General features: G+C 38.3%; 1 protein-coding gene across 3 annotated transcripts in view; it reads left to right on the top strand.

Annotated features, from left to right (window-relative positions):
* The window catches only part of IPO7 (importin 7), a 34,849-nt gene that overhangs the window by 1,775 nt on the left and 19,873 nt on the right, over positions 1-13,201 (top strand). For all 3 annotated transcript variants that reach the window (XM_050975769.1, XM_030239983.2, XM_030239984.2), the window contains exons 2-8: positions 7,016-7,097; positions 8,678-8,831; positions 9,164-9,322; positions 11,622-11,778; positions 12,383-12,472; positions 12,895-12,989; positions 13,095-13,179. In XM_050975769.1, coding sequence (XP_050831726.1) covers positions 7,016-7,097; positions 8,678-8,831; positions 9,164-9,322; positions 11,622-11,778; positions 12,383-12,472; positions 12,895-12,989; positions 13,095-13,179 — 822 coding nt within the window. The remainder of the gene's footprint in view (positions 1-7,015; positions 7,098-8,677; positions 8,832-9,163; positions 9,323-11,621; positions 11,779-12,382; positions 12,473-12,894; positions 12,990-13,094; positions 13,180-13,201) is intronic.

Here is a 13,201-nt window from a genome sequence, read left to right as displayed (position 1 = left end):
TCACTTTGGAATCAAAACCCCATGGTCCATCTTGTACTACACAAGTGCTAAATTGGCATAAAATCTGAATAGTTGTGCGCCTTTAAAAGCACCAGATATTACTGAAGCAGTGTGTAAGAATTCTTTGTTGTGGGAAATGGAGCATCACTAATCTTTCACAGATATTTTGTGATAAAAATATGTGCTAAACCAGAAGTCTGCAAGCACTTACACACACATTCAGCTTTATTCACATGCGTGGTCTTGGTTTTACTTAGGTTTATTGAAGTCAGCTATGCATTTTCTTGCAGATGCTGGTCTGAATTTGTTGAATGTTAGAGCAATTCTGTTACCAGCTAATACCTAATTACAGGTATGGGGGTCTCTTTCTCTGTAAAGATGAGATCACAGCAGCAGTGAACGCTGTTCTTGCACATGGCCAGGCTGCACAGGTGTTTTTATAGCTTAATAGTTGTCCTTGGTTGACCTTTCAGTTTAATTTGTCAGAAGTGCCTGTGTTGAGCTGATGAGACTGGCTTTCATTTTACCTTACCAGAAAAGACTGTGCATCAGTCAGTAATTGATATTCCTGATTAGTGCAAGAGATATCTTAAGTAGGTAAGAGTTAAACAAGTATTTGGATGTGTCTTCACCACATCTTATCAGTCAACATAGTTCTCCTGACTGGAGAAGGGGACTTGAGAATATAGTTCTTGATTTGTCCAGGCTCTTGTTATTTGTCCTTTGACCTTGGTTAAGTCATGAATTATTCTATGCTTTATTTCTCATTTCACTAAGTTTTATCAGGTTATATTGCCTGCACATAAAAGGCTGTGAGAACTTCCAGAGTTGAGATAATGTTAAAAAGCAAGTATTTTGGTCTCCTTGTCTTTACATTTCTCACTATGAAAAGAAGTTATAGGGAATGAGATCACTGGCTCTTGTGTCTCAGCATTTTCAGCTGATGGGGTACCCTGGGGTGTTCATCCATCTCTGTCCCTGTCTCACAGGGGAAAGCTGTGTTTTACCAGGACTTAGAACCAGACTCTTCAATTAAGCTACTGGAGAGCAGCAGGAAGACATTGCTGCCTTTTGAAACAGTTTTTGTGCTTCATGTATAAAGAGTTTCTCAGAAATTATTATGAAAATAGATATTTTTAACTATGCAGTTATGGAATGACACTCTGAAAACAATACCGAGTGTTGCTTCATTTTCTAATATCAACATATTTATAAAGGTGCAGTTGCTAGATAATACTTTCCTTGCAGGTTTTTTCTTTGTAATTCCAGGAAATTTATAACTTCACTGTGATATGTCTTCTAAGGCTCTGAGATTCACTTCAGTGTGTGAGCAAATAAGACATCTTTTTAGATGTCATTAAAAATTTTTTTAGAATTTTTGTGTCTGACAAAGTTTTTGGGGGGGGAAAGTGCAATCCCCTGTAACTCATCTTTTTTTGTAAGTCAGAGCTCAACAGAGTTTGTTTAGGAACAGATCCCGATGCTCTACTGGGAAGTGACTTTCAGAAGTTGCATTTAAGGTTTTTTGTGTTCTAATGTGAGTGACAGGGAAAGGCTAAAGAGGAATTCCTGTTGGCTGGCCACCATCCCCATTGATTTAACAGTGCAGTGAGTAAGTGCAGTAGGGCAGTAGGGCCTGGTTCAGTGCCTTTCACTGCTCCTTAATAGCTACAAATGTCAGAAGGATGGAATGGTTGCATTAAATGATTGGACTCTTAGCTGCTGAGAGGTTAGGAGTAGAAGGTTGTCAAAGGGGAAGAGGCAAGCTTCTTCTTACATGGAGTCTTTCAGACAGGATTTTTCAAATGCTGAATGCTATGGATACTTTGGGCAAGGGGTTTATAGTGTTACCTCTGGATTGAAATTTTTTTAATCTTTTCTAACATGGTCTGCATGTGTAACATCTACAGCTCTCTATTGTAGTGTAAGAAAAAGAACAGAGCGTGAGTTTCTTGGTTTTGATTGTCAGATCATGGGGTCTCTTTTGAAGTTGTTGGTGTGACATTTTACCCAAAGTACTTGGTTACTTTCACTTCCCTCCTCTTCCATCTGTGTATTCTGGTGCGTGCTACGTGAGGGGTGCTTTGGGTGTTTAAAGCTGCATGTGCCAAGGCTGGTCCAACACCAGGAATCCCCTTGGGGGGCAGTAAGGAACTGAGGGAGCCTTGGCTCCACTAGGAAGAAGTTTCCTTCCCCGTGCAAGTTGCCCAGCACGAGGTAAAAATCCGAGCAGAAAGGGCCACTTGTCACTTTGTCATGACTTAGCAAATAGTTGCTGTGTGTGCCTAGCAAGGCTCTGCTGGGAGCACATTGCTTTTTCCTCAGCCAGCAGAGCAAATAGTCCTGCAAACTTGCAGACAGCGCTGAAAGGAGCAGGCGGAGATGTTTGCAGGAACTGCTAAGTGTGTGTGTATCTTTTGTGGATGTTAAACTAGGTTTGCATATACATTGTAGCTGCATAAGAGGTGGCAAAACTGGCTTGCAAAAAAACCTGAGGTCAGAACGACTTCCACACCTGCTGAGTTCTTAAAAAAGAATTAAAAGAGTGCTACCGGGTGGTTTGCTGATTCAGCCTGGCCTTACAGCTCCTGACCTTACCTTTCTGTAAGAAAACAGTTTCATCTCAGTGTAATAGTTAACCTGCACCCAGCCCTGCTATGGCCCAGATCAAAAATTGCCTGTAGATTTTTTTTCCCCAAAACTGGAATGGAGGAGAAGCATTGAATTTAACTTTTTTAAAATTTAATTTATTTTTTAAATGTTAGCTTTTATTCACATGTGTGCTACTTTGAATAGCTATATAAATAACCTGGGGTTCCAGTTCAGCAGCATTTAGTAAGTGTTGCTCATCTGTTCTGCTTTTTTGGGCAACAGTAAAAGAGGTGCCTATTGTACTGTGTTTGTTATGGTATGTCAGCTTCCTGATGTCTGAAGAGAATGCATGGAGGTCTTTTTACCCAAGATGAAACTTGGTTTTAATATTTAGAGTCATGCAGGCTTTGTGTGAGAGATGAATATTCCAGCATTAAAGATTAATTTAAGTTACTGCAGTGAGTATCATTACTGGAGGAAAAGTGCTTTTCCACGTTGTAATTAACTATTCATAGTTCACATGCCATGAACTGGTCTCTTTAGTGTCAACTTTGAACTTCATTCCTCTTTTGGACTCTGCAGCTCTGGTGTGACACTTTTCTCAAAAGTCTCTTTTAGCACATGTCTAACAAAGCAACCCTGCTAGGAAAAACTGCAATGTGCAAAAAGATTGTGTGTTCTGGGGCAGTGATTTGAATTAACAGACAGTGGTGCAAGGTTTGTGGTCTGATAGAACACATTCCTCAGCTAGCCAGGCTGCATAGCAAAGATTGCTCTTGGGAAAAGTCCCCGAATTCTTTGGCTCTTAGACAGCAAAGTCATACCAGTGACATGGCATGTTAGACCTTTTGTAAGGGGAAGGACTTGAGATGAGTTTTGGTTTTGTTTTTCTTTAAATGCTGAGTTAAGTGCTGGAAAACTGACTTATATGACAGAACTATTTTTAAAATAATACTGTAGTTCTCTAAATTTAATGTTTACTTCTAAGCGGTACATGTTAACAAGGAGCAAGAGAATAAAAGTAAAGAATTTACCAGTGTCAGAACTTTAAAGTCTTAAGTTTTCTGTTCTTCATGCCGTTTAGAGTATGTGATAGGGACCATTGTGAAATCCTGATTTTAGTACAAAACTGAACCTAAAATAGGTGTGGTTTTTAGTCTGGTTGGTTTTTTTAGCAGTGCAGTCAGTGAAGAGGGGCATGTTGTCCTGAGAGGCAGCCCTCTTGGGGTAGTAAAATTATTAAAGATGGAAATAGCTGAAAGGGATGTGGATTCAGTATTTTTTAATGCTGTGGATACAAAAAGGCACCTATGGTGGTGTCTTATTTTAGGTTCAGTTGTTTTTCTCCAAGTGCCAGTAAAACACCGGATGCTCTTTTTAAGAGAAGCAGAGCAGTGAGAGGTGATTGTAGTACCTGGTGTTTTATTTGAGCATTCAGTACCCCCTTGTCTTCTTGGAGCTGTCCCTACTCATCCCTAGAGCTCAGTTTCTCTGCAATCACTTTCCTTTCAGTGCCTTGGGAAGGAGTTTGGGAGTCCTTTACATCCCACAGAGAATGCATGGAAGTGTTAATGTAGCTCTGTGTGAATGTAGGTCTTAACAGAGAGGATTAAGAGCAGGCTTTGATTGGCAAGTACAAGGTATTTTACTTGTATTAAAAGCACAGATTATATCTTGGCTGAATCTGCTTTGAACCGCTAAAGGTGATAAAGCAGCTCATCCTCCTGGTTGGTTGGAGTCTGATGCTTCAGATGCTAATAAGGATGATACCTGTAAGATTTTTAAAAAACCAAACAGATAATGGTGTAGATGTTTCAGTTTTGTTTCCTAAAGTTTGCTACAGTTCAAAAAACCCAATGAAAATATATTAATCCCACATACTAATAGAATTGGTATTTCTAGGGAGCTTTGGTAGCCTGCTGTAGGCACAGGCTCAGTCCTGTCTTTGTAAATGAAGAAAACATTCCTTGATATTTTATTAAATTTCAGTGTGTGGCAGTTTTGTACACTGCTGTCTATTTTTTGTTTCTTCTATGACATAAGATTTTAAAAATTTAATTTCTTTTGGTTTTCCCATTGGTTCCTTAGTAGCTCTTAAGCATTATTTCCATATTTGTTGCTGAAATTGATGGTTTTTACTCCAGGAAAACCATCATGGGAAAGGGAAAGTAATCCTTCATTTCCTAAATTATAGGATTAAATGCTTCTGACTTTGCAAACATTGCAACTTTTCACTGTAGAAAAGATATCTGTTAAGCTTATAGCCCTTGTGGAAAGACATCAGTTTGCACTTTTAAGTCCATCTTGTGCAGACTAATATGACCTTATAGTAGGTGAGTTAAAGGTTATTGAAACTGAAAGCTTTCTTCAGGTTCAGGACACGTTAAACACAGGAGCACTTCCGCTGCCATTAATGTTAAGCGTATAATTGAGTGCTGTGCTGAATTAGGGTCTGATGTCATTCGGAATGTGCTGCAGGACTCTGTGGCTGTTAATGTTCCTTAGGGAAAGGAGACACTTAACGGGCCTAGAGCTGTAGGAGAAATCAAACCCAACTAGTAAATTTTATTTTAAATTCATTTATTCAACCACTGCTTGGCAGTTGAAGACAATTGGGGTTTTTTTTTGGTTTTTTTTTTTCCATTGGAAAGCATGTTTGCTTCTTGAGGACTTGGAGAATATCAGAGGGACATGGGTCAGCAGGACGTGTGCTCATATTGCAGTGTCAGTTACTCTCAGTTCATCAAACCACGCTCTGTAAATAAACATTTCAGTGGGACCAGGTGTTTCTGGGTGCTCTGGAGCCCGTAGAGTTTTAGTGCACAGGATGAATATGTTCAACAGTCTTTTAACATTTTGGGCAGATTCTTAAGTGAAGTTTGTCCTTCATTTGAAATCTGTTTTAAAGAACAGGAGGTAGAAAACAAGCTGCACTAACCAAATCTGAGTACCAATGTCATGTCCCAGGCTGTCCCTTTCACACTTGTTTATGCTGGAACCTATTGGAGATACTTGCTCAGGAAAATTAAAGTAGGAGAGAACATTCTAGTACTGTAGGAGTGAGCTGAGCAGCATGACACACTTAGGAGGAATCTTGTCATCATTTCATACTTCAGAAGAGTTTTTGGTCATACTAAAGGAATGGAAGGATAACTCCTGATTATTTCTCTTTATGATATGAAGTTGCTGCAGCAGCTATTTGGTTTTCATAAATAGTGTGTGTAATTTCAATGGTTTTGAAAGTAATGAGTGGGTAAGAGGTGTTTTCCTAAGAGTTCAACAGGTTAAATTATGTGGATCTGTGCAGTTGTCTTTGATAGGGGAACTGCAGAGAACATAGGAAACAACATTGACATGTAAGTGAAGATAAAGCAGAAAAACAAAGCTGTTTGGAAGTTGGCTGAGGCAGATCAGGACTTGTCCAACAGAATTTCTCTTAAGGATGAGGTCCCACAGCCTTTGTGGATAAGTGTTCCAGGCCTTGGCCTCCCTTGTGAGATTTTTTCCCCATGCACAAAAGAGGGATTTCCCACTGTAACTAATGTCCATGGACTCTTTACCTCAAGGAAAGCTATGCTGGGTTTCAGTTAAGAAAAGCAGAGGTAGTTTTTAAGGATTGCAAAATCCTTAAAATCTTTTCCCTTTGCTGGGAAAAGCAAAATCCTTTTGCTTTTCCCAGCAAAATTAATTTATTGTCTGGAGTTCTTGATGCTTGGGAAAGATGGGTAAAGGGTATTATAGTAATGTTAAGGTTTGTTTCCTCCTTGAAAATACAAACCAGTCCCTAAGGTATCAGTGACAGTTCTCATTATGGTAAGAAAAAGCATTTTTTGCTTTCTTTCTAAGTGAAACTCCTGCAAATCCTTGGGAAGTTGTTAGTGTGTGGATGTATCTCCACTTGGATCTCCCTGCTGTTCCTTTGCTGTGGTGTGGTTCCCTGGACAGCTGCTGCAGTAGTGCATCAGTGGTCCCTTGGAACTGATTTTTCAGCAGGATGAAGTAGTAGTTGGACTTAGTTTTTAAAACATAGTTCCCATCTGTTTCTTAGCTTATTATCTCATGAACTCATACCTTGCTAAAGGTCACTGTAAACTTGCTGTGCTTGTGTTTTTTGGGCTGTTCAGGTGCTCTTGCTTCAAGTGTTTGTTCTGAATGGGGAACATGTTCTGTGACTGTGGAAGGCTGATTCCTGTTCTGTGATTTCTTCAGCTGTTACCTTAAACAGTAGGGTTTTTCCTCACCCTTGCTGTCTTCAAAATATAGTGAGCACAAAACTTTGGGATGCTTTGGCTGATTAGCTGACTCCTGTGCAACTGGCTGAATTGCTGGTATTCTATTGATTGCATTACATCATTATAAAGATATTGTAAAACATAATGGAAGTGTTCTAAAACTTAACTCTTTTTTTTTTCCTTCTCCACAGGCTCATAAGTCAGTGAACTTTGTTTCAACTCTGCTTCAGATCACTATGTCCGAGCAACTGGATTTACCAGTGAGACAGGCAGGCAAGTGTTCAAATATTTTTGTCATTGTATGTACTCAAATGGTGCATACACACAAGTACACATGCAGATACTGTTAAAGAATTCTAATGGTTTTAATGTCAAGCACTCAGAAGTTGGGAGTTGCTCACATTACAGTCATCACAAGCTTTTATCTGGCACCATTTACTGAATAAGGAAGACAGAAAGAAAAGGTGTGTCTGGCTCTTGAATGATTCTTCCCCTTTATCTCTAGTGAACATTCCTGGGGGAAGCAGAATGGTTTATGATGCTGGTGCACTTGGTCCAAGGAGGTCATTTAAACTTGTACTGGGTGAACTAATGTTTCTAAACATACTAAGTGGAAGAAAACAAATTTGCATTTTTTGGAACCCTGCTTATTTGCATGTGAGCCATCAGTAAAATTGGATGTTGATTATTGACAGCTCCAAACATCACCTTAAAGCTGCTCTAAGTACTTGGTAGAGGTTTTTAGTACAATACTTCAGTGGGTTTTCTGACTGATCAGGAGGGTGTGATCTGGACTGCTTATTTGGACCTTCTGTGTAGTAAACTTCTCTTAAGTTGTAGCCTAAACTTAGCTTGTATTTTTATCTTACTGCTTGGGGATACCATTCAAATGATGACTCCAAAAGCTTACTACCCTATGAGTGTAACATGCAGAAAGAAGTTTGAAGAAAACCTCTGAAGCTTCACTCTCTTCCACATAAGCCAATTAAACCCCAAAGCATCCTGTGGAGAGTGGGGATGGCTCATTCAAGGCCCAGCTTACAGTGTGTGTTTGCAAAGCAATTATTGATAAATCTCTCTGAGGGCTGGCTCAAGTCTCTATTATTTCAATCTTGTAATAATCTGCTGAATGTTTCTTGACCTCTGCAGACACTTTCAGAAACTCTCTGGTTTCTGAATCTTCAAAAGGTGCATATGAAATTAAGGAAGAGAAGTTGCTTGATGGATTTTTATGTAGAATTAGATTAACAGTAACTTTGTTTTCAGTTTGCCATTTTAGATTTCCTGTTGCATGTTGTAAGTGTTTTTCCAACTGCCACACAAGCAGTTTGGGTTTTCTTGTCAAATGGTAAATGCAGGGTTTGTTCCAGGAGCCTGATTGCTACAAATTGCTGTAGCCCATAACCTGGGTATAAAGAAGCTCTGTTGCTCTGGCATTCATTCCTGTATCACTAACTTAGATTTTTTTTTTTTTTTTTGCTTACAAGGGATGTTTTAGGTTGTCATTAGTATTGATCAGCTTTTCTTTTTCAGTTCTAATGAAAATATTGAGAAAATCATTATAATGGGTTTTTCAGAAGTGTGTTGCTAAATAGTTCCACAGCTACTTACCTGAATCACAGCTAAAAGCAATACCTGCAGTATTTTTATATTAAATGGGTGAAAGAGTATCAGTTTAGTAAATTATTGGTTTAATAACTTGCATGGTTTATGTATTTTGATTCTCCTACTTAGGAAGGACAATGATTTTGTAATTTTGGTCGGTTTTGTTCTAAAAAATATTTGCTTGCAAGAGGTGTGTTTGTTTTGTGCTTTGAATGGCTGCCAGCTGATTTGGCACTCTTGTTTCACAGGGGTTATCTACTTGAAAAATATGATAACCCAGTATTGGCCAGACCGTGAAAGTGCTCCTGGGGAGATCCCACCTTACTCCATCCCAGAAGAGGACAGACACTGCATCCGTGAGAACATTGTAGAAGCCATTATCCACTCTCCTGAGCTGATCAGGTGCACACTTTTAGCCGCTGTGGGAATTGCCTGTGGATTCTGACTCTTGGGTTTCTTTCTTTTTATATTTTTCCCCCGGCCAAGATCACCCACGTGCGAAGCATCGTCACACATTGAGTATCCTAAACATAGAATTAATCTAGATGGAAAAACAGTTTTCAGCTTGTATAACATGTAAAAATTTGTAGAATATTAAGCAGAAACTACAGAACCTAAACCTTCTAAACAAAAAGGAAGTCTAAGTATGGACAGTATTTGCTGCTTCAAGACTACAAGAATATTATTAAAATAATAGTAGTAACTTTTAAAACTGTTGTGTTTTTGATTTCCAGAGTGCAGCTTACTACTTGCATTCATCACATTATCAAGTATGATTATCCAAGTCGCTGGACTGCAGTTGTGGAGAAAATTGGATTTTATCTCCAGTCTGACAATAGTGCTTGTTGGCTTGGAATTCTTCTCTGTCTTTATCAGCTTGTGAAAAACTATGAGTAAGTTCTTTCTCCATATGAACCAGAAAAATTAATATATTGGTGTCTATTTTTTGTACTCTGTGTATATTGTAACCATGAGGAATTGTTTATGGGACTGCACAAAGGTGATGGAAATGTAATCTTAGAAAGTATTCTTGTCTACTTGCTGTGCAGATGCTGGCTCATGTATCTTCTCATCTAAAAATGACAAAAGCTGCCTTCATTAAAAGTTTGAATTCAGAAAAAAGGGGTGTTTTAAAACCTTAGTGTGGTGGTTGTTTTTTATGCATTGATAGCAGTAAGAAAGTCTGCTCAAAATCATGACTTTTGCAGGAATTTAGTATTTAAATAAGGTTTAAACTTTTAAACAATTGGTACTCTAGTACTTGGTGACAGTAATCATAGAAAGGTTTCAAAGTGTAAAATCTAGAATGTTGGGAGCTCGAAATTAGTTAACTGGCTTTGGTATGATCACTTGGGTGATCAAAGAAAAGGACAATCCTGGAGTCAGGGAATTGATGGGACTCCAGTAGTGGAACTGATGGGATCCACAACTTACTTTTTCAAAGCATTGGAATGCATAACATTTCTCTTTCAGGTTCTTGATTTAAAATGTTGCATGGAAAAATTTCCATCTAATTTAATGATTTTTACGTCACTCAGTGTAAAACAGTGAATGTCAGTTTCTCAAAAATACTTTCACAGGAATGCCATGAAAATCTTTGTAATCCCAAGTGGGAGTTTTCTTAGTGACTGAAAATTTTAAGTCCTGCTAGGAAGGGAAAACAAAAAATTTCTCACTTGATTTTCAGCTTAAAGATCTTTAACCAAATATGCTGCAGAGATCTGGGAGCTGCAGAGTAAATGAAGAAGTGTGCAGTGGTAGTGAATTATGATGATAGAAATAAATGCATGTTTAGGGATCTGAGTGCAGTCACTGCGTGATAAGGCACCAGGTGTGTCTGTAGTCTCAGCTGATCAAACACTTCAGCTGAGGCCAGGCGCTGCTCCTGCTTGCTCAGCTTTCTGGTGGAGTCAGCAAGGGTGAGTTTCATGTCCCCAATCATGTAGGAATTTGCACATTTCAGTGTTTCAGTCAGTTTAGTGGGACACGAATCTGTGTGATGTTATGATTTTGATCAAGTTTTTATTGCCTGAGTTGTAGGAATATTTAAGTTTGGAACTTTTTGTCCTTAACATGGGACATGAATATCTTGGAGCTTTTCACTTTTTTTTTCTTCAAATTCTACCAGCAAGATCAAATGGCTGCTCTTTGAATAGTAATTTTTTTCTAGTGTTTTTCATTTTTCTTGTGGAAATTAGAAACAGGATTTTCCTGTGCAACATTTCATTTTAATGTTTGGATTTCTGGTTTAGAAAATGTATGAAAACTGTATTATTGAACAGGATTTTGAGCTCAGTATTTTGTAGTAGTTCTTAAAAGAACATGCCATATGGCAGCAGACTGAGTAGTCTCTTTCTTGGTATATTCTGAAAATTGCCAGTGTTTAGGAAGTCAAGAATTGATATTTAATATTAGTGAAAAGTCTACAAGAAATGTGTTTGAAAAACAAATGAAACCAAAGCTCAATCCTCCAACCCAGAAATCTCCCACAGGAGTCCACAAGTCTGACAAGTATTGATTGCTGAATCAAGAAACAAATGTACAATCATAAAATGATATTTTACCTTATTGTCATCACCAGTATAGAAAAGATCCTGCTCTGCTGTGGTAACTCTTGAATCAGTTAGGAGTTTCTTGTGTGTAAGTTAAAATCTGGGGCAGAGATTTCAAAATGTGGCTTCATTTCCTCTCAGGAATTTTAGAAGTGTTGGAGAAAGGAAGTGGAGCCTTATTTTCAGCATGGGCAAGCTGGTGGGCTGTCCACAGCATAAAAGGTCTGAGGTTTTACTTCAAGGGTGGTTGCCTGCACAGAGTCTGCCCCACAGCCTGGAATGCCACCTTCTCTAACTGATTATTGCCTTTGGGCAAATTAAATGGTGAGATGTGAGAGCCATCAGTGCCAGGCTGTGAGAGGCTCCTCAGTTTGCTTTATCCAGTGTCAGTGAAGCAATGCAGCTTCTGCAAATATTCTGAGAAACTGTGCACTCTGATTAATGTATTTCTTATCTGTAACACTGTCTGGCTATGGCTTTATTTCCAGTTCTGTCACAGGAACTGGCTAGGGGTTTCTTTTGAAGTGACAGGTTGTTATGAACTGTCATATAACCTACTTGTGCCTACACTGGGGCAAGGTGAGCTTTTTCAATTTGGAGCCACCTGAAACTATGAAACTGGTTTTGTTCTTCTCTAAAGGTACAAGAAACCAGAGGAGCGGAGTCCCTTGATAGCTGCAATGCAACATTTTCTGCCAGTCCTGAAGGACAGCTTCATTCAGCTCTTGAATGATCCATCAGACCAATCTGTCCTCATCCAGAAACAGATCTTCAAAATATTTTATGCCCTTGTCCAGGTAAAAAACGTTGTATATACTTGAACAATAATTTAAAGCATTATGCTTTTCCTTAAAATAGTGAATGACAGAAATATTACAGTATTCGATTACATCTGAATCATTTTCTCTACTACTCAGCTCCATGAATCACAAGTTTCTGATTGTCTTGTGCTTTTACTTTTGAGCAGTGCTATTCCTGGTTGGCATTAGATAAAAGTTACACTTGCCATCCTCTAAGGTAGGTAGGGTGTTTGCCGAAAACCAGTTAGAAAATGAGTTTTCTAAGGACAGATTGTGGAGGCCTGCCTACAGAGAATTACCAGTGTAAATATAGCAGTTTGGAATGGAACTGCTGTTAAATGCTTCAGAAATTAGAGTAACATCCATTTAAGTAGCATTTTAGCATTGCATAAGCACAATGAATTGGAGCAAAGACCTCTAGCACCTTTGAGGATATTTAGGATATAGGTTAGATGGTGTTGAGTTCTTTAGCCTGGATTTTGAGGTAAATTTCTATCTTTCATGGTGTGGGGAAAGATTTGAAAGCTAAAATTTAAACTGTAAAAGTAACATAAATTTATTATAAAGCAATTAAAAATATTTTTTTTTTTTTTTTAACCAGTATACATTACCTTTGGAGTTGATAAATCAGCAAAACCTGACGGAGTGGATAGAAATCCTGAAGACTGTTGTCGATAGGGATGTACCAGCTGTAAGTGGCTTTTGGCTATTTATGTCTTTTAGTTTAAGTATTTTTCATGCACTAGAATGTTATTTCTGCATTTTTTTTTCTCTGCAGATGCCAAGAAAATAATAAATAAAAAAGATTAGGCTATATAGGGAGTTTCAAACAGACTAAACAAATTTTAAAAATATGTAGCTTGTATGCAAGTTCTATTTTTAAATTATAGCAAAACTTATTTTGGCTTCTTGTTTCAAAAATTTATTGATCATTTAGGCATATTTCATGGGATTTACTTTTACAAATGCTCTGCTTCATACTTCTATTAAGCTAGAAGTTCAAATGGCAGGTTAAAAGCAAGATACACTGTGTAGTTGTTCTAATTACATATAATTTGAATACCTGGTATTTGTGAATACCTGGTAAATAATGTCCCTTTTTATTCCCTAAAGGAAACCCTTCAGGTTGATGAAGATGATAGACCTGAGTTGCCTTGGTGGAAATGCAAGAAGTGGGCTTTGCATATCTTAGCTAGGCTCTTTGAGAGGTATTTTCTCTTCCATTATTAAAAAAACCCAAAAAACTCCAAGCAAACATTCAAGTCAGTAATGTTGCTGCATCCTTGAGTTTACATACTTGCTTCTAATTCTAGATATGGAAGCCCTGGGAATGTTTCCAAGGAGTACAATGAGTTTGCTGAGGTTTTCCTGAAGGCCTTCGCTGTTGGTGTTCAGCAAGTAAGGAACACTGAGTGTGGGG

This window comes from Serinus canaria, chromosome 5, assembly GCF_022539315.1.
Source record: "Serinus canaria isolate serCan28SL12 chromosome 5, serCan2020, whole genome shotgun sequence".
NCBI classification, from domain to species: Eukaryota; Metazoa; Chordata; class Aves; order Passeriformes; family Fringillidae; genus Serinus; species Serinus canaria.
This window is presented reverse-complemented; position numbering and strand designations above follow the sequence as displayed.